General features: G+C 42.2%; 1 protein-coding gene across 11 annotated transcripts in view; it reads right to left on the bottom strand.

The window, feature by feature from the left end:
- The window catches only part of SULF1 (sulfatase 1), a 169001-nt gene that overhangs the window by 60294 nt on the left and 87224 nt on the right, over positions 1–21483 (bottom strand). For 10 of the 11 annotated variants that reach the window (XM_043539517.1, XM_037892462.2, XM_037892460.2 and 7 more), the window contains 2 exons: positions 12081–12232; positions 9932–10101 (listed from right to left, as the gene is read on the bottom strand). In XM_043539517.1, the coding sequence (XP_043395452.1) occupies positions 9932–10101; positions 12081–12232 (322 nt within the window). Of the gene's footprint in view, positions 1–9931; positions 10102–12080; positions 12233–13484; positions 14106–21483 lie in introns of those variants that run through there. The other variant, XM_043539519.1, reaches the window with a different exon arrangement.

The raw sequence follows: 21483 nt of genomic DNA on the forward strand, positions 1-21483 counted from the left end.
CACTATTTAAGGCCGTGATCTTACAAATGCTTACTCACATGAGTAAGTATACACATGAGTAGTCCTGTTGAATGCGCACATTTCCGAAGTCCTTAAATTAGTGCCATTAGCATCGAGGCCTCCAACTGCACAGCCTATTTAGATTGCAATCTCCTCATGAAAGGCACACAACTTCTTTTATGATTTGTGCACTGCTGGCACTTTAATATATTAAAATACATCTTGGTATAAATATATATTGCTTTACAGTAGCTGCAATCAATATGGAAACTGCACATATAGTATACATACTGTGAGTTAAAGGTTAAACATCCATTTGGCTGTAGTTTGGGGTGGGAGGGGAAAAGAGAGTTAATAAAACAGTCTATTTATAGCATTGATACATTTTTCTATTACTCCTGAGTTAGTCCTGTAAAGGTTTTATTTTTAAATCTATAATTTTATTTCTAACTATCAATACAAATAAAAAAGTAACTTAAAATAGATTGAGGGGAAAGGAAATACATATTTTACTTCGTGTCATGCATATGGGCTTATCTACAAAGTGATTTACTGCGCAGCAAGGCCAAGTGTAAATCTGCAGGGCACCAGCTGCACTTTGGTACTTTCACTGCACTTCAGCAATGTCCATCCGGACTGGTATCACTAGCCATAAGCAGACTGAGCAACTGCTTATGGTCCCAAACCGCTCATTCACCGTATTGAATGTGGACTTTTTAACAAGAGAATTAGCATGTGTTGTGTTGGTATATTTTCTGGTTTGTGGAAATAATGCAATTTTTAGGGGATGGGTAAGCGGCAAGGGGGAGGAAAAATTATTCCTGCTTAGGACCTCCTAAGCATTAGCACCACCTCTGCTACATGATGAGTTACAACACACCAAGCTGGTGAGTTGTAGATTTCCATTCAGGCTTGCCGCACAATAACTCTCCATCTTGATAAGCTTTGTGAGATAACTAAGTAACTACATAACCTTATATTTATGAACGTTGTGCAGTCTTTCCTCTTTTCCTATTACCCATTTTTTGTTGCTCTCATTTATTGTATCTTCTTGTATATTTAGATGTTAAGTTCTTTCAGGCAGGGAATGTGTTTTATTCAGTTTCTGAGGTGCCATAGGGTCGCCAGTAGGGGTGGCATTTAATCACAGTTAACTCACGTTATTAACTCAAAAAATTAATTGCGATTAATCTCACTTTTAACCGTACTGTTAAACAATAAAATACCAACTGAAATTTATTAAAATATTTTTGGATTTTTTTACATTTTCAAATATATTGATTTCTATTACATCACAGAATACAAAGTGTACAGTGCTCACTTTATATTTTTTTAGATTACAAATATTTGTACTGTAAAAATGATAAACAAAAGAAATAGTATTTTTCAATTCACCTCATACAAGTACTGTAGTGCAATCTCTTTATTGTGAAAGTGCAACTTACAAATGTAGATTTTTTTTGTTACATAACTGCATTCAAGAACAAAACAATATAAAACTTTAGCGCCTACAAGTCCACACAGTCCTACTTCTTGTTCAGCCAATCGTTAAGAGTAACAAGTTTGTTTATGTTTACAAGAGATAATGCTGCCCACTTCTTATTTACAATATCACCTGAAAGTGAGAACAGGTGTTCACATGGCACTTTTGTAGCCGGCATTGCAAGGTATTTACGTGCCAGATATGATAGACAGTTGTGTGTCCCTTCATGCTTCAGCCACCATTCCAGAGGACATACTTCCATGCTGATGACGCTTGTTAAAAAAAAAAAAGTGTCAATTAAATTTGTGACTGAACTCCTTGGGGGAGAATTGTATGTCTTTTTCTCCATTTTACCTGCGTTCTGCCATATATTTCATGTTATAGCAGTCTTGGATGATGACCCAGCACATGTTGTTCATGTTAAAAACACTTTCAAAGGACATGCGTCCCTGCCGATGACGGGTTCTGCTTGATAATGATCCAAAGCAGAGCAGACCAACACACATTCATTTTCATCATCTGAATCAGATGCCACCAGCAGAAGGCTGATTTTAATTTTGGTGGTTCGCGTTCTGTAGTTTCCGAATCGGACGGTTCCTCTTTTAAGACTTCTGAAAGCATGCTCCACACCTCGTCCCTCTCAGATTTTGGAAGGCACTTCAGATTCTTAAACCTTGGGTCGAGCGCTGTAGCTATCTTTAGAAACTGTATGTCTCCTGCTCCATGGTTTTACCCACATTCTGCCAAATATTTCATGTTATAGCAGTCTCGGATGATGACCCAGCACATGTTGTTCATTTTAAGAACACTTTCACTGCAGATTTGACAAAATACAAAGAAGGTACCAGTGTGAGATTTCTAAAGATAGCTACAGCACTCGACCCAAGGTTCAAGAATCTGAAGTGCCTTCCAAAATCTGAGAGGGACGAGGTGTGGAGCATGCTTTCAGGAGTCTTAAAAGAGGAACCGTCCGATTCGGAAACTACGGAACGCAAACCACCAAAATTAAAATCAGCTTTCTGCTGGTGGCATCTGATTCAGATGATGAAAATGAATGTGTGTTGGTCTGCTCTGCTTTGGATCATTATTGAGCAGAACCCATCATCGGCATGGACGCATGTCCTTTGGAACAGTGGTTTAAGCATGAAGGGGGACATCTGAATCTTTAGCGAATCTGGCATGTAAATAACTTGCGACGCTGATTACACCACTGCCATGGGAACGCCTGTTCTCACTTTCAAGTGACATTGTAAACAAGAAGCAGGCAACATTATCTCCTGCAAATATAAACAAACTTGTTTGTCTGAATGATTGGCTGAACAAGAAGTAGGACTGAGTGGACTTGTAGGCTCTAAAGTTTTACATTGTTTTATTTTTGAGGGCAGTTATTTTTTTGTACATAATTCTACATTTGTAAGTTAAGTGAGTGCTGGGCAATTCCCGAGCTGATCTGATCTCACTGTCTGTGTCTTTCTGCAGCTGGGTGTGGCCCTACCTGTGTGTGTGCTAGAGGAGGCTCGAGGGCCTGGCTTAGCAGGACAGGGTGAGGAAGCTCAGGCTGGTGGAACAAGCGGGCTTAATGGCACCCCAGTACATCAGGTGGCACCCTGGAAGTGTGTGTGTGTGGGTATCTGCCACACTGAGTTCCTTAGAATACAGCATAGAGAAGTTTATACTGTGACAAGATGGCCAATGTTAGTATGGTGGGTCCTGTGCTTTTCTTAGCAGGGGGGCTAAGACACCACCCCTTTCTCCTGCTCTTGGGCTGCAGAGGTCCCCGCTAGTGGCCCGGGAAGGTGGTAGAGGAGGGAAGCGGGGGAGGGATCTGGGTTTGCTCCTCACTCTGAGCCCCAGCCCCTCTCAACCCTTGCAGGTTCTTAGCCTCTTCCCCCTTGGGTGGGGTACCTTTGGTCCTTAGATGCTGCGGTAGGGAGTCTCCCTCCCCTGCTGGGGCAGGGTGTCCCTTACGTCGGTTCTCTGATCTTTCAAGTCTCACAGCACACCTCCAAGCTCCAGTCCTCTCTCCTTCCTCCTTCTCCTTGACTGCCTGAAGCAGGGGGTTTTATTAGGTTCCTGACAGGGCCTTAATTGAGTGCAGGTGCTCTAATTAACCTGTAGCCACCCTCCCTAGTCCACAGGGAACCATGCCTTAATTAGCCTTGGCCTTATATATTTCCCCTCTAGCACTCTACCACTGCTCCCTAGCCCTCCTGTATCACAATACCCATTGAACATAATTGCCTTTTTACTTTAGAAAGTCTTGTTTCTGCTGCAAGAGGGCTAGAGAGTTATGGAGATAAATAAACAAATCCCAATAATTAAATTTATGTCAACATTTCTACTTCCAATCCTTTTTTTAAAATGATGTTTCCAACGAACTGGATGACCACGTCATTCATGTCTAGGTCATCAGTTCAAATAGGCCTCAGAGTAGTAGTGACAAGAGCCACTGAACATAAAAACGGCCATACTGGATCAGACCAAAGGTCCATCTAGCTCAGTGTCCTGTCTTCTAACAGTGGCCAATGCCAGGTGCTGCAGGGAGAATGAACAGAACAGGATAACCATCAAGTGATCCATCCCCTGTCCTCCATTCCCAGCTTCTGGCAAACAAAGGCTAGCGACACTATCCTTGCCCACTCTGGCTAATAGCCATTGATGGACCTATCCTCCATGAATTTATGTAGTCCTTTTTTTTTAACCCTGTTATAGTCTTGGCCTTCACAACGTCCTCTGGCAAAGAGTTCGAAAAGTTGACTCTGCGTTGTGTGAAGAAATACTTCCTCTTGTTTGTTTTAAACCTGCTGCCTAGAACTTTCACTTGGTGACTTCTAGTTCTTGTGTTTGTGAAGGGAGTAAATAAGGAGGAGTAAATAACACTTTTTTATTACTTTCTCCACAGCAGTCATGATTTTATAGACTTCTATTATATCCCCCATTAGTCATCTCTTTTCCAAGTTGAAAAGCCCCAGTCTTATTAATCTCTCCTCAGATGGAAGCTGTTCCATATCCCTAATCATTTTTGTTACCCTTTTCCGAACCTTTTCCAATTTCAATATATCTTTTTTGAGATGGGGCGACCACATCTGCAAGCAGTATTCAGGATGTGGGCGTACCATGGATTTATATAGAGACAATATGATATTTTCTGTCTTATTTTCTATCCCTTTCTTAATGATTCTCAACATTTTGTTAGCTTTTTTGAGTGCCACTGCACACTGAATGTATGTTTTCAGAAAACTCTCTCTTTCTGGATCTAACGGATAATTTAGACGCCATCATTTTATATGTATAGTTGGGATTATGTTTTCCAATGCGCATTACTTTGCATTTATCAACAATGAATTTCATCTGCCATTTTGTTGCCCAGTCACCCAGTTTTGTGAGACTCATTTGTCCCTATATGAAGTAATTTTGTGATCCCAGTCTTAGGCTTCTAGTGGATAAGTGCCCACATTACAAAAAAGACCACCATAATTGGCAGGTTGTTGACAGTCTCAGCAGACATATCAATGACTAAATGGGCAAGGAGAATGAACCATTGCCTCACCCCTAGACCTAGATTACACCTGAAGGTCAGCATCTGAGGCATGTTGGGGGAAAGCTTATGTTGATTCTTTTCATGCTGCACTCATATTGTGAATAAACTTCACTCACCTGAACTCTCAGTTCAGCACCTTACACTTTTAAAAAAATTAAAAAATAAAGTTTTAAAATCCTAAAAACGTCTGGTTTGCATACCACTTCACTTTTCTGAAACCATTAATGCCATTCTTGGGGTACTAATTCGTTTCTTATGGTTACAGACAACCATAGATTCTGACAGTGGTCCTTCTGTCAGGCTGAAAATTTTTTATTGAACACAGCAAGAAATGTTCTGGATTTCCATTTCTGACATTTTTTGGTAATGTGGATTTTTACTTCTAAAGTTTGTTTATATCATATAATTTTATTTTCTTTCAGAATTGCTATAAACATCTCAGGCTTAATTCACAGTTGTTCTAAGACTACTCTACGCTGGAGGGTAAAAGGGACTTAAAGTGCCAGAGAAGCGTAAGGTGGCCTTAGTTTAACTAAGAATTTAGACTTTCATGGGAGCCAGAGAAAGTATTCTCTAAGTCAGAGCCTTAATGCTAGGTTGTGCCATGGAATAGGATTCCACTTTAACTGACAGACACGTGGATAGAGCCATCATTTGTATATGTAAATCTCATATTTAAATACAGTATTTCCTAAAGTCTAGCCACCCAGCTTCACAATGGTTGACATCCATTGTGCCAGCAGAATCGCATATTCCTGCATTATGTATTTAATCTTTTTGAATACTAATTTATTCTCTGGAAACAATTTTTTGAGTGTAGATGGATGGATGTGGCAGTATGACATATTTTCAGAAAAGACCACCATGCCAACATGGGATAGATAACAAACAACAGCCAACACTCAAGGAATTCTTTTAACTCTGCAAACACTGTATGGATTAGGAAAAATTCCAAGAGCCCAGAGATGGTGTTCTTCATACTTATAAAAAAGATTTCATCCTTTACTGAATCGAATATGAGAAAGTTTGATTTTCACTTTAAATTGAACATAATTGAAGTTAACAAGTGAACATTTGTAGTAAGGATTCACAGCAAGCATTTCACAGTCTTGCTTGTCTTTTGAAGTGTTTTCATTCAATGTGTGAGCGTTCATTCGTATGGTGGAAGTGGAAGGATAGCGCTGTGAAATGACAGCAGTGTGCAAATCCATCTTTTCGGTTTGGCAATATTACCATATATATTTTTGACAAAAAAGGATTAAAAAACAATATGAGAATTTCTACCTGTGTGCATTTGACTTTCTTCTTTCACTCAAGTAGGTGAGGACACAAAAGAAAAAAACAAATATGAAATCAAAGAGGAATGGAAATATTGCTATGGCAGCTATACTGCAGCTCATACATGTGACCCAATAGCTCGTTCCTAATCAAACATACCTCTATTTCTTTAAACAGCTAATATTTTAAACAACAAACAATACAGACTCTCAACCAGCAATGAACTGATACATAATTTAAGGGCATGTTTAAACTACTGTCTTATTAAACAGAATCTCCTCTTGCATGTGGCTGATAGACTTAATTCTTGGTCTCTAGGCATTTTTGGTCTCTAGGCATTTTTGGTCTCTAACCTTCCAGCTCAGTTTGCAAAGCCAGCAAGCAGCTTTCGACCTGGTTTCCCTTCTTTTCTGGAGATAAGCATTACAGTAACACGATATCACAACTACATTTTAAAAACAAAATCGAAGGTCAGATGGTTGTAACCCAAGGTCAGACAAAAGCGATCCAAATGATGCTTGACCACCAAGGAAGAAAACCCAAGGGTTAAACGTTCAAGTTACACTAACCCAGGCAGGAGGGATTTTATTGCCCTTGCACTGTTTTCACAGGGGCAGCCACATATTTGTGCGAGACACTTAGCTTCTTTCTTTTAGTCAGAACATGTTGCTAATGCTTTTGCTATAGAAACCAGCTATTTAGTAGCTTCATGCACCCAAATTGGCAGTTTGTCTTCAATTTGTCTCACTTCTTTGTCTGCTGACTGAACTCTTAACCTGCCCAGTCATTCACAAGAAATACAAAACAATCCACCCAAGTCTCTCTCTCGTGGCAGCTAGAGAAGGAACGCTTTACAGCAAAGATGCCAGGAAATCCAGGCCACCAAGGTAGACAGGAAGAGACACACCTGATGCATGCTTTCTGGCTTCCAAAACAAGCATTTTAGCAGATTAAAGCTATTTTGATTTCACAGTTTTCTAGTCTATACAGATAATAGGAAGAGTAGTTCGCACACACACGCAAAGCAAAACAAATTTTCAAATGGACAACCACGATCCACAGCTTCACCTATTCAGATAGCTCATGTAACATTTCTAATGGCCTTACAAAACAAAACAGGATTTTTTATGTTCCTCTACTGTTAAACCTTGGGGACTTATTTACTTCATTGGTTCCACCAATGCAAGCCAAGGAACCCAGACTCCAAACACAAGCAGTCATAAAGTCTTCAGAAACAGGATAAAGCAGCAGAAACTTCCTGCCCTCTGGGTTCTACCTGGCAGGACAGATCCTAAAATGAGCTGGTTATCCCAGGGACAGGAAGGACAAGGCCAACAGGGACATGTGCTGATGTAGTGCCTCTCTGCTGAACACAATCCCTAAGGGAAAACTAACAGTATCACCTCCTAGCCTCCCCTAAGATGAATCCCAGCTATAGTTAAGAGTGAAAATTATACTACTCTTTGCCAAAGGGTAGAGAGAATCTGCCCCATTAACTTGTGAACAATGTCTTATTGTATCCTCAGAACACAGAAGGATAGCACCAATTCCAAACCCAATATCGAGAACTCTTCTCAAGAACTGGTTTCCCGTTAAAGTGCGTACTTAACAACTGAACTTACAATACCGGTACTTGTGAAAGCAGGCAGGCATTACCGCATTGCCTAATATAGCCATGAACATTTGGGCTTGGTTTGCACTACTGACAAATGTGAGAATGAATGTGTGATGTGATGTTCACCCCACACAACGCAGAGCAGGTTAAATGAGGATAATTAACCTGATAGGCTGCAGCTAGGGAAGAGCCAGAGACTGAAAGCCTGACTGAAGATGGAGCCCAGCAGAAGAGGAACAGGAGGGGCTAGAATAAAGCCAGGAAGTTGGCAGCAGATAGAGCTGCAGGTGAAGTAGCCTGTAGTTGCTCCTGGGAGGAGGGAAACTCAGAGACAGGGGGAAAAAAACATGCAGGAAAGAGTGAAGGGAAAGAGCAAAGGGTCTGGGAGAAAGCAGACCACAGTTGCTAGACATAGGCTAAAGCCAGCGTGCCCCCCACCCCCACCCCAGCACCACCACAAAGCCGGAAGCGATGCGTGGCTGAAACTGGCAAATCTCCCCCCACCCCAAGCCAGAGCTAGGAGCCCCTGCGTGCTCTCCCCCTGCCCCCATGAAGCTGGGAGCCGCACTGGGAGCCCCCCCCTACACTCATACACAGCCCCTAGCTATGCCCTGCCTGCACCCTGAGCTACTCCCCTACCAGTACACAGTCCCCAGCTATCCCTTGCCTGCATCCTGAGCTACCCCCTTGCCTGGACACAGCCCCAGCTACCCCCTCCCTGCACCCTGAACTATCCCCCTGCATGCACACAGCCCCTAGCTACCCCCTCCCTGCACCCTGAGCGATTTTCAAACTTTTTGAACCGAATCCCCTCTTTGAGTTATATTTTTTGGTTGCATCCCCCCACAGCCCAGACAGGCTGGGTGGCCTCCTGAGTGAGTCAGGGTGTGGAGGTGGCGCTCGCTCCCTCCCTGGACCCCGCTGTGAGGAGCTGGCTCAAGCCCTGCCAGCTCTTGCCCCTCTGCCAATAGAAGTAAAACTATGCCTTCGCCCAAAGGTCCCACCCCGGCCCGGAGCCCCAAGTTCCCCGCCCGCGCTGGGCCCTCGCATTTTTATAGCATGTTGAGGGGGCCTCATCAAGGAACCCCTGGACTAGATGACCTCCTGAGGTTTCCTTCAACCCTAATCTTCTATGAGTCTAAGTTGGTCCACATGATCATGAATGAAAGGGCAGATGGTAATTGGAACAATTCCTGTACTTCACACTGTGAAAAGAATATGTGTAATCCCTATCTAGGGGGTTAGAACAGGAGAGTTCTAGTCAGAACTCCTCCTGTGTTATAATCTAAAACAAAAATAAATTCATTTGGATCTGCTGCTGCCTATCGCCTGCTTGCACACATTAGAATATATACCTGTAGAACAACACACAAAAAGGGACGTTGTCCCTGTGTCCTCATTTCCTCAGATAAATGCAAAACCTTTTAATCAATAATTTATTGGACCCAAAGCCAGTAGGGACACTCATTAGAACAGCAGAAGCACCTTCCAAAAATAATAAGCAGCATGTTATTTAAAAACACAGACTGACAGGCTGCTTGGGAACCAGGCTATTGCTGTTTCGTAAGCAAGCCTGGTGTGAACATCTGCACAAAAGCTGCCGAAGGACGCTGCCACAACGAACATATTCAGTTAACCAGCTCTCAGGAAAACTATATCCTAGAGGAACATGAAGGAAGTAATACCTTTGCAGAAGGTTCTCACAGTGTCTACTTGTTTCAACATATTGTAAGAAGCTGCCTTAACAAAATGGCCAAGAGCCTTGTACTTCTCTAATAAAGAGCTCTTAGTCTTACACCACTTCCCCAGAGAAAAGAGTTACTCACGATTGTAAAAGTTGGCATTGTCCATCCCTAAAGGAACAAGCACAGTACAACATACAGTTGGACTAAAAAGGAGTTATATTTGCTACTCACTACAGATCCCTCAAATGTATGGTCCTGCAGCATCTCCATGAAAAGCAATAAGAAGCAATACACATACCCAGAGTTGGCAGAAGCCAAATTTTACTTACATGTGCTGCGAAGCGTTTGGATAGAGCTCTGAAAATTGTGGTGCAGAATCCTCAGGGCCGTGAGGGGCTGCATGGCTGATAACCATCATTATGGGCCTATGGGGATACATTCTCTTAGACATTTTGAAGTAATTAATGCTCTCATTAGTGATTAAGTCTGTGAAGTAGTCCTGTAACATACATTTAACACAAAATAAAAATTACAAAGTGCATCATTAATCAGATCACAGTATTATGTTATACCAAGCAATCATTAGCGCTTAGATCAGGAAGTAAAAACGTACCTTCAAAGAGGCACATGATCATAAAGAACACAGAACACACCAGGCACTAATTACTTTCTTAGGAAGGCATATTAGATGGGAGTGTATTTTGCAAAACTCTCTTACCCATAAAACAGGTTGTATTAACTGAATATGATTACCAGACTTGGCAACATGGTGTTTTCCAGCACATAAAATAGAGCCGATATATACTACTTAAATTTTGTTAATAAAGCTCTTTGACAAAACATAATGATACCAAAGTGCAAGAAACCACCCATACCTAATATCATTTCATATTTACATCTAAGTCCTTATTATGTGCTTTCTTCAAAATATAGATTTGCCTCTGTGCGACCTGGGAGAAGGCTACAATACTGAACATATTAAAAAAATATGGTTGCCTAGGAATGTCTTTATCAAAGAAATTGCATTTAAACATATAAATATAGGGAGCACTTGAATTCCTGCAGGGTCTGTTCTTTTAATTATACAACATAAAGAATTGCAGCTGCTGAGGTTAAGGTTGTTACTTGCTAATAAACTGGCTTAACCTGCAGCCAAGGTGGCAAATGGAAGTCTACAAGGGAAAGGGAGGAAATGGAAAGAAGAAAAAAAGATGAAAACTTAAATTAAACCACCTGCCACCTCTAAGCATTCTTTGTTGGCCTGGCGGTCTAGTGTGAGTTTCATTGAGAAAGTTCCGAGATGATGTTTGCAATTTCAAGCACTTTCAGGCATGACTAATCACATGTTGTGGATTCAAGACCCTAAACAGCTGCAAAAGCAGTGCCTGAGGGACTGGATCTGTGTCCCTTGCATGTCAGTGTTAGGACAAGCCAACCAGCTGTAATCTCTCTCTCTCTTTTCCCCCATCCCCCCCCTCTCACACAGCAGATAAAGTAGTCTAGATGTTAATGCTCCTGTAATGATGTGAAAGAGACTGACTTCTTATTTATAGGAACCATGATGATCCGGTCACCTACCAGGGCACCAGTATTTTGGCAATTTTTGATATCTCAGTCCGGTAAAATGAATTACCCTGAGAGGAGGTCATTGAATGGGTTATTGCTCTCTTAATTTTCTTCCTATTTTCATAAACATTATACATTCTTGCTATAGACAGAAGATGTGGAAGGAATTTATAACTAACCAGTATTCTTTATTTTCTTTTTTACACTTTGTATCAGTGTTATGTAATTTCTACGGGTGGGGAAATCAGAAACAGCTATTGTGAGCTTCCAATGAAATCTCATTACGTGGGTCAGAAACTACAGCTGCAACATCTGTATCATCCTCCACGAGCTCCATTCTGAGGAAATTCCAGCTTGCATAAAGTGATTTGGAAACTACAGAATTTCCAGTGCTACATACTTCTGAGAAATCTCACCGCAGTGGGCAGCTCTCCTTGGCACACATTCCAGATGTTGTCAGGAGTGCAAACAAAGTCTGAAGTTGTCTAACCCTTGTTTTTTGCACTTATCTATTCTCATTCTCCTATCCAGAGCCTGACACCACAGACACACTATTTCCTTCCCCCCCCCGCCCAGTATAATGGAAAACAGCGCCAGATAGGCTTTGCTTAATATGGCTAATAACTAGCAATACTCAGCTGTACCATCATCTTAACATAAGAGATCAGCAACACAAGACACAATATTTTCTTCAAGAACGGCCTTTATTCTTTTTTCTTACATGGAGCCACCCATTTCCGAGAGAGAGAGAGAGACCAGATTAAAGACCCTTTGTAGCTTTTTATTCATTCTACAATGGTGCCTTTAAATTTGAGAAACTGATCTCAAATTATCTGATTCTATGACTGTGAGAAAATGACACATGTACTCTTTGGGTGTAATCAATCAAAGGTAAATGTGTCTGGACCATACCTTTGCATAATCAAATCCATGTTTCTCTTTGTAGCCATTGTGACAAACGGAGTAATTATAGAAGCGAGAGTTCTTGATTAATCCAACCCACTCTCTCCACCCAGGAGGGATGTAGCTGCCATTGTATTCATTGAGGTATTTCCCAAAAAAAGCTGTGAAGGAGAAAAAAGGCACATACATCAAGGAAATTTTGGCTTTTCACTCTCAATTTTCTAGTTCATCTCAAAAGCATAAATATGTGAATGAAGGGTCCTATTTTACTGTGGACCACATCAACATAAAAATGTGTTAGTATGAGTCAAGATGTTGCACGTCTGACATTCAGATAAAATAACCGCCAATATTAATAGTTTCATATTTTTTAAATTAAAATGAGGTGTTTCCCAGACCCTGTTGCCAACTCTCCTGATTTTAGATGTTTTTCTTAAGCCCCAGCTCCTGGAGTCATGTGATCATATGAGACTCTTACTTTTCATTTAAAATGAATAAGTTTATAGCAATCATGGTTGTAGAGAAAAGTTTGAAAATGAATTATATGGTCAAAACCCAGAAGGTAAATTACAAAACCCCAAATTTTTTAGAATCTCATGAGTAAGCCAAATTTCACATTGTTTAGGATTTGGCTCATGATTTTTGAATGTTTGTAGTTGGCCATACTGCTACACTTCCTGGCTGGATACAGGAGTTGTGGACATTGGTCTATGGCAGGACTCATAGCAATCCCTTGGAACTGATGGGCAAAAACGCAGGACACTGTCTTTGGGAAAGAAAATGCTCCTTCTTAGAAGAGCCTACTTTGAGAAGGCCAGTCTGTTACTACAGGTTCTGTGAGGCAGAAGTGAAGGAGATGAGAGGACCAAGGAAGCAGGCTATAGGTCTGCTGCTACTAAGAGTGACATGCAATAACATGGAAAGTTCTTTCCCTGAGAGCCGCTCCTGATCTATTGCCAGAAGCTACCTCCTTTATCCACAGCTGGTAACTCTCAGAAGTCAGGCCCATTCATTTGCTATTTCTTCCTTCACCCCAGCACCCCAAGTGACTGCAGTTCCTCATACCAGTTCCCAGAGGAGAATGAAGAGTGGGTGAATCCTTCAGTGGATACACTTTCCACTGTCTACCTCATCAACAGTCAGAAATGAGGGGCTTTCCTGTGCACACCAAGCTAAACTCCTTTGGGGGTGAGTTACCAAGAGGATGTTTCCCTTCCCACAGGCAAAGTCCCTATGCTGGTAAATTGCCTATAGTTCCCCGGTGTTGTTCTGAATTGTATCTCAGACATGACAAATCCTGTTTTTAACCAGGAAATGGAAGCAGCTAGGGAAACACCAAATTGAATCTGAACAAAAAGCACATGTGTGGGAAGGTTTACAAAACAGTTTCCAGTGGAGGGCGGGGGAGGTTACCATGCCAGCTTCACCATTTGAATTTGAAAGTGCTGGAAAAAGGGGAAAATATCAGAATGTTCAGTCTGATCTCCTTTGGCATGTGCAGGGGTGCCTGGGCTGGGTGCACGGTCAGAGTGGCGAGTGGAAGCCAGCTTCCCTGGGATCCCTTATCCCTGCCTTCCAGGGTGCAGAGGGGGCACATTCACTGCTCCATAACCAGTGGTGTGTGTTTTTCCTCTGACACTTTCATTTTATGTCAAACTTCAAAACAAACAGACAAAAATATATTAAAACAACAGAACAAAAACACCTTCATTGAACACTCCATTTTAAAAATTAAGAATTGCAAGATTTCATTTTAATAGATTGACAGCCCTGGAGACTCATGTCCTAATTATCTTCAGAAGAATGGGTTAACACTGATCTGAGCGGCTGACCTTTGCAAATGGAGGTGTGACTTCCATTTGCAACAGAGTGCAATAGACTGCATCACAGATTGTCAGCGTAGACAGGACTAAGGAACTATGGGATACATCCAGAAGACTTCCGGGACCCAAGTCAAGCTGGGGCCATGTGCACACAGGAAAGCAATAGGCTTAACAAGCGCTTGGGCCCTGCAGGGTCCTGCAGCCCTAGGTTCGAGTCCTAGATTAACACAATTGGTGTGTGGAAACAAGGGGGTTAGGGGCTCAAGCCCAGGCTTAATTTTCTGTGTAGACATACTCTTTAAGGCATCTTTCCTAATCCTTTAATCATTCATGTGGCTTTTGTCTAAAACCTGTCCAATTTATCAATATCCTTCCTGAATTCTGAGCACCAGAACTGGACACAGCATTCCAGCAGCAGTCATACCAGTGCTAAACATAGAGGTAAAATAACTGTCTACTCCTATTTGAAATTCCCCTATTTATGCATCCAAAGATTGCATTAGCCCTCTTGGCCACAGCCACATCATGATCAGCTGATTATCCACCTGGACCCCCAAATCTTTTTTTCAGAGTCACAGCTTCCCAGGATAGAGTCCCCCGTCATGTAGGTATGGCCTACATTCTTTGTTCCTAGATGTACACATACAGATGTTTACATATTAAAACACATATTGCTTTTTGCACCCAGTTTACCAAGCGACCCAGATCGCTCTGTATCAGTGACATATCCTCTTAAATTATTTACCACTTCCCCAATTTTTGTGTCATCTGCAAACTTTTTCAGTGATGTTTTTATGTTTTCTTCCAACTCATTAATAATTACGTGAAATCGAATGTGGCCAAGAACAGATCCCTGCAGGACCCGACTAGAAACATACCTATTTGATATTATTCCTTGTTTACAATTACATTGACATCTATCAGTTATCCACCTTTTAATCCATTTAATGTGTGCTATGTTAATTTTATATCTTTCTAATTTTTTAATCAAGTGTGATTATAAATTCAAATGCCTTACAGAACTATAATACATCAACACTATTACCTTCATCAGCCAAATTTATAATCTCATCAAAAAAGACATAAAGTTAGTTTGACTGGATCTATTTTCCATAAACCCCATTCTGATTGGCATTAATGTTATTAGCCTCCTTTAATTCTTTATTAATCAAGTCCTGTATCAGCTGTTCCATTATCTTGCCTGGGATCTAAGTCAGACTGACAGGTCTATAATTACCCAGGTGAGCCTGTTTACCCTTTTTAAATATTGGCACAACATTAGCTTTCTTCCAATCTTCTGGAACTTCCCTGGTGTTCCTAGACTTATTACAAAATCAACATTAATGTTCCAGCGAGCTCCTCAGCCTGCTCTTTTAAAACTCTTGGATGCAAGTTATCCATATCTGCTGATTTAAATATGTCTAACTTTAGTAGCTGCTGTTTAACACCTTCCTGAGATGTTATCATTTGATATGATTATGTCATCTGTTTTTCCCCAGAACAGAAATATTTATGGAACAGTTCTGTCTTTTCTGCATTATTATTGATAATTCTATAATTTACAACTGGTAATGGACCAATACGATTGCTAGAATTCTTTCTGTTCCCAATATACTTTAACAATGCCTCCTTATTGTCCTTACACTTTACTGGTCATAGATTTCTCCTTCTGTCCCTTTGCTTCCCTTGTCAATTTTTTATAATTCCTAGCTTCTAATTTATATCCATTACTATCTAATTCCCCTTCCTTCAATTTGTTTTTTATATATATTATATATAATGTAATGTATCTTTCTTTCTTTCTTTTTCATAGCTGCCTTCACTTCCCCTCTGAACCAGGTCAGTTTTTTAACCAATATGGCCTTCTTCCTCAACTGTGGCTTCTTGGCCATTTAGTAAAGTGTCATATATCATTTACATTTCTCTGATGAAATTCCTCCTCCCAACTGATTTGGTTCATAATTATTTTCAGCTTTGTGAAGTTGGCTCTTTTAAAGCACCAAAATATATATTTATATCACTGGTCTGGACTTTATTCTGTTTGCACATTACAAAGTGATCAAGTCATGATCACTTGTACCTAAGTTACCATTAATTGCTAGTTCTGTAATCAGTTCTTCTTTATATTTGATGAGGTTTAATATAGAATTCCCTCATATTGGATGCAACACTTTTTGATTAGTATGATCCATCCGGTTTACATACCTGTCAAGCGTCATTCATCTGGAGTGACAGTCACACATTTGCCTTGATGCCACTATCATGCCAGGGGAATTTCACTCATAAGAAAGGCTGCAAATCATTCACGGAGGTTACGGCTTCCGTGACTTTCCATGACCTCCGTGAATTTTTCAGCACTGGTGCAGCTGACCTCAGGACCACCCCAGCAGCTGGGGAAGCCCAGGGGCCAGCCGCACCAGATGCTACTCTGGCAGCCCCAGGCAGCTTGTCCCCGGTGCTTCCCTGGAGCAGTGATCCGGGACCAGTGGTGGTGGTGGCGGGGCCACGGGCCATCCTCGGCCCGGACCAGCGGTGGTGGGGCCCTGGGTTGCCCCCCGCCTGGACCAGCGATGGTGGCGGGGAGACCCTGGGCTGCCCCTGGCTGGAATGGCAGCGGCAGCGGGGCCACAGGCCACTCCTCCCAGCAGCGGCAGAGGGCCCCAAGCCGCCCCCCTCCAGCGGCAGGGGGCCCCAGGCTCCCCCACCCCAGCTACAGCGGGGCCTCAGACTCCCACCCTCAGCAGCAGTTTTCAGGAGCGCCCACCTCCCAGCAAGTAAGTTTAAGTCACAGGTATTTTTAGTTAAAGTCATGGACAGGTCATGGGGCTGTGACTTTTTATTTATTGCCCGTGACCTGTCCGTGACTTTTACTAAAAAAACCCATGACTAAAACGTAGCCTTACTCATAAGCAAGGTCTGAAGACAGTGAGCAAGATTTTCTGTCAACTCCTCCTCCTCCCAGCTACTGGAGGCTATCCTGGGACTACTTAGTAGGTGGCCATGTCTCCCTCCTCTTCCCCTCTCACTGCTCCCCCTGTGACTCTTAGGGGAGAACCGCAAGGCAGGAAGTGGGGCAGAATAGAATCATAGAAGATAAGGGTTGGAAGAGACCTCAGGAGGTCATCTAGTCCAACCCCCCACTCAAAGTAGGACCAACCCCAACTAAATCATCCCAGCAGAGCTTTGTTAAGCCGGGCCTTAAAAACCTCTAAGGTTGGCAGCACTGCGGTCGTGCTGAGAATCTGCATATTTCACCACCAGAAGGCAGCTAAGATGTGAATCTCTCACAGGACCAGAGGGGTTACAAAGAAACTTAATGAGAGAAAGGACTGATGGGGAGAAACATGGAAGAGGAGGCAGAAACATTGTCGGAAGAGAAGCCATAGGGAAGGGCCAAACAGTAGGCAAAGAGATAGACAACAGTAAAGAAAAAAAAAAAGAGAGCTAAGAAAGAGACTGGAACAAAGAGAGGGAAAACACTGTGGAGACATGTAAAATAAATGGTAATCTTGTAGCTAAAGCACAGGACTGTAGTCAGGAGTACTGGTTTCCATTCGCAGCTCTGCCACCGATTCACTGAGTGACCGTGGGAAAGTTGTGTCACTTCCCATATCTCAGTTTCCCATCTGTAAAAGGAACATAAAACTAACCTATAGATCAGAGAACTGAGAACCTTCAGATTCTGGGATCAAAATATTGTCATTAAACTGTTATGATAGGTGGGGCTGGTACCATCGCCTATAATTAAGGCTGGCTGACACTTTCCATTATAAGGCCCCCTGTTTCAGTTGCTTACATTTTTGCCAAACTTTAACCATTTGGGCTGAAATTTTCCATTCTTTCTGCCTCAGGCTGTTTTTTTTGGGCAGGGGGCAGGGTGGATTTTTGTTTATTTTTAATTTCACCTGCTGATGCGGCAGGTAAACAAACCGGCCCGGCCCGCTAGGGGCTTTTCCCTGCACAAGCGGCAGAACAAGTTTGGGAACTAGTGGACTAGACTGTAGCCTCAGGCAATGCACATTTTTAGAAGCAGCTCAGCAAAGCTATGGGGCTTAGGAAGCCATTTCTATTTGTAATGAATAAAACAGATTATGGCTCAATGGGTAAAAAGTCTCATTAAAAAGCAATGCAATTTTCAGGGGACATCTTTTCACTATTGTATGTAATGGACCCCACGGGGACAACAGCAAAGATAAATGCAGATTTTTGCATTTTAATAAGACAGGTTTTATCTGCATTTTGGCAGTTTTGCTAACTGTTCCCAGGACACAGTGTTATTTTTCATGACATGTACAGTAGTTTGCTACATTGGAATAACTGCAGTCTGTGTGACAATGTTCAATGAAGTTTATGCAAATAATGACATGGCAAGGTGAGCAGTTATCTGGATATCCTTATGGCTTTGGAATGTTTTTGTCACTGCAAAAGATAAACATTTGGCGAAGCGCAAGTATCTAGTATAAATGCACTCCTTCAAGCTTGTCATTGATTTTTTTTCTTTCTCCCTAACAATTAGCTAAAGGTCTTGAACTGGATTGGGGCCTAAAATAATGGTATCTAAGGGGTTGCCCAGGTGCAAGCCTTGGGAGAATGTGACCCAGGAATTTTGTGGATTCTGAGGGTGAGATTTTCATAATTTACTAAGATTCACCTTCTTGCAATATCAAATATATTTTATATAAGATCTTTTCCCAATCTCTTTCTTACTATCAGACTATTTTGAAGACACTGCACCACAGAATTAGTCATGTCACTACCATCTGTGCCAGTGGGTGTCATACAGCTAGACAGTGTAAATGCACTGCAGAGACATCCCTAGTCTTTCACAGACCAAAGGATATCTATTGCATACAGGCTGCAGCTACCCATCAAAAATGTTTGCAGGGACATTTCTGATTTTAACAAAACAAATAATAAAACCAAAAAAAAAAAAATAACCCAAACAACCAACCCATAAAAAACCCACCACACCTCTAAAAACACATGGCACAGTAAGGTTTACTCATCGTGACCCAGACAACTGGTTTAGGTAGGCAGCCAACTTCCTTGAACAAAACTAACTATCAGGAAACCATTTACTGGAGTTGCAAAGAATTGTTTGTATGAGATTTCCGTACTGACGCAGAATGATTCAATGCTTTTGGGGACAGAGCCCAACACAACTGAAAGGCCAGTACTATTCCAGTCAACTCCTCCTCACTTTCTTCCCATTAACCTAACAACAATTTCAAAACTGAAAACTTTAGTTTTTTTCTCTCCAGAGGTTTTTTTCCTGGTTACAACACTACTTTGCAACATTATAGTACCTCTATCAAATCACAAACAACAATTAAGGTTCACAACACCGCTGCGGAATATTATAAGCGGTATTCCACTTATGCATATGGGGAAACTGAGGCACAAAAATGAGTTTAACCTACAGCTTGCCCAAAGTCACAAGGGAAGTCTGTGATAGTGCCAGAAATAGTACTCAGATTCTTAGTTCCCAGTTCTGTAACTTAACCATAGAACCTTATGAATAACTCAGGTTTTCTACTTTTACAGCTTTGGGGGTATTTCCCAGTATCTGTCAGTGTTATAATTGTAACCATAAAATATTTAGGGTTTAATAACTATAACTTGGATACACAGGTTGTTAGCCCAGTCTTTATATATATAAACAAAATGCCTTTATTATAGGCCAGGCTGGTAGCACCACCCATTTTTTAGGGTTGCACAGTCCTTCCCGTTATAAGACTGTTTTCAGTGGCTTATAACTTTGCCATACTTTAATTGTTTGGGCTGAAATTTTATATGTCAATTGTCTGCCTCAAGTGGAATTTTTCAGCCAAAACCATAGCTATTTCTAATAACTAGGCTAGGTTTTTACCATGTTAAAATTTCTGTGAGTTTTTCTTTGAAAAGCCCTAGCACCCCCATTCTTTGGAGCAGGGACTTGAAATTTGTAAAGTGGGGGGTGGGGGGTGATCTTTCTGTCAGGGATGTGCTTTTTGCTGTCCCTGCAAAACTCCGCCCAAATCTGGCCCAGTTACAAGCCTTTGAAAAAAATCAGTTGAGACTTCCTGTATTCCCTAAAAATCCTGTCAGCACTAAGCATGTTCCAGCCTGGGGTTGAGCAGGTCTTTCCCTGCAGTGGCAGCTCAGGGCTGTGCCAAGTCAGCACTGGAACTGAGAGCAAGAGCCTGTCTCTCGTCTGCTCTCAGTGATCTGCCCCCTGCTGACCCAGGCAGTGTGGAGGCAGACATGCCAAACCTGTGAAAAAAATGCAGACATTGGGCTTGTTTTTGGCTTAATTGGCTTGTGAGTTGCTTGTTGGCTAGTTTTTGGCTTGTAGCTTGTTGCTTCTTCTTTTTGATTGGCTCCCGGCAAGCAGGGGCAAGGGTTGGGTGGGGGGAGTAAGGGGTGCACAGCAGGCCCACCACAGTCCCAGACTGCAGGCCGGGAGGATCTAGTCACATAGAGTGTTGGGGTTCTTAGGGATTGGCTTGTTTTGGCCTTGTTTTGAAATGAGATTTGCTTGATTTTTGGCTTATTGTGAAAGTCGGGGTGCTTATTTACTGCATGACAGTTGGCAATTGTGTGTGGAGGAGGAAAGCTGCCTGATTCTAATGCACAGGGGACAACACATGGACCTGGAGAGTAGACATGGAGAAGTAGACTGGAACAAGGAACTTGGGAGGGGATGGAAGCTGGGACTGGAGGCGGGCAAAAAGGGGAGAGGGAAACTAGGTCTGGGAGCCCAGGAAAGAGGCTGGGACAAGGAGTGAAGAAGCAGTGGGGGGAGACACTGAGATTCAAGGAGCCCAGGGAGGGAGATTGGGACTGGAAGCCAGCTGGAACAGGGAATGTGGGCAGGGAGGTTACTGGAGGTCAGGGTGGTAAGGGGCCTGGGAATGGCTGGGTAAAGAGGTTTGGACAAGCAGGGTTTACTTGTTGGGGACACCAGGGCTTGATGGGCAAGGAGACTGGAACTGGGTGAGAAGCGTGAGGAATGGAGAATGGACTGCTTAGGTGAGGAGAATGGGACTGAGATGAGGAGACAGGAGTGGCAAAGAACAGGACAGGTAGGAGGGAATAGGGCAGAAGGGATCAAACTTGGGGCGCAGGAGATAGATTGAAGGGTCTGTCTCCGCAAAAGCATACTCCTAGAGCCTGGAACGGAACCTAAGATTGCTTAGTCTCACCGTTTCTCTGCTGGCAGCAAATATCCGTGAAGCCCCCCTAGTATTGGTCTGCACAGAGCCTGACAACCTGCTACTTCTATCCAATATTCCTTTATCTTAAGTAGTAGGGGTCTGTGATAGATCTAAATGTTCCAACCTTGCTGATGAACCATGTGGGTGACAATGTGATGTCACGTGATGGATTTTCTGTTTTTTCCATATTTTTTTTTAAAAGCTAGGAAATCACACACACAAATAGCATGTGATCATGTAATCAAAGACTGTATCATAATGCATACATACAAGGGAAGCAAATTAAGTTTGCCCAGGGAACCCGAGCTTTTATCTCACAAGGAGTCTGCTATCAATTTTACATGGAAGGCATTCAGATACTTTTAGTGATGAGTGGCAGTACAGAACCCTAAA

Source organism: Chelonia mydas, chromosome 2 (assembly GCF_015237465.2).
Source record: "Chelonia mydas isolate rCheMyd1 chromosome 2, rCheMyd1.pri.v2, whole genome shotgun sequence".
NCBI lineage: Eukaryota > Metazoa > Chordata > Testudines > Cheloniidae > Chelonia > Chelonia mydas.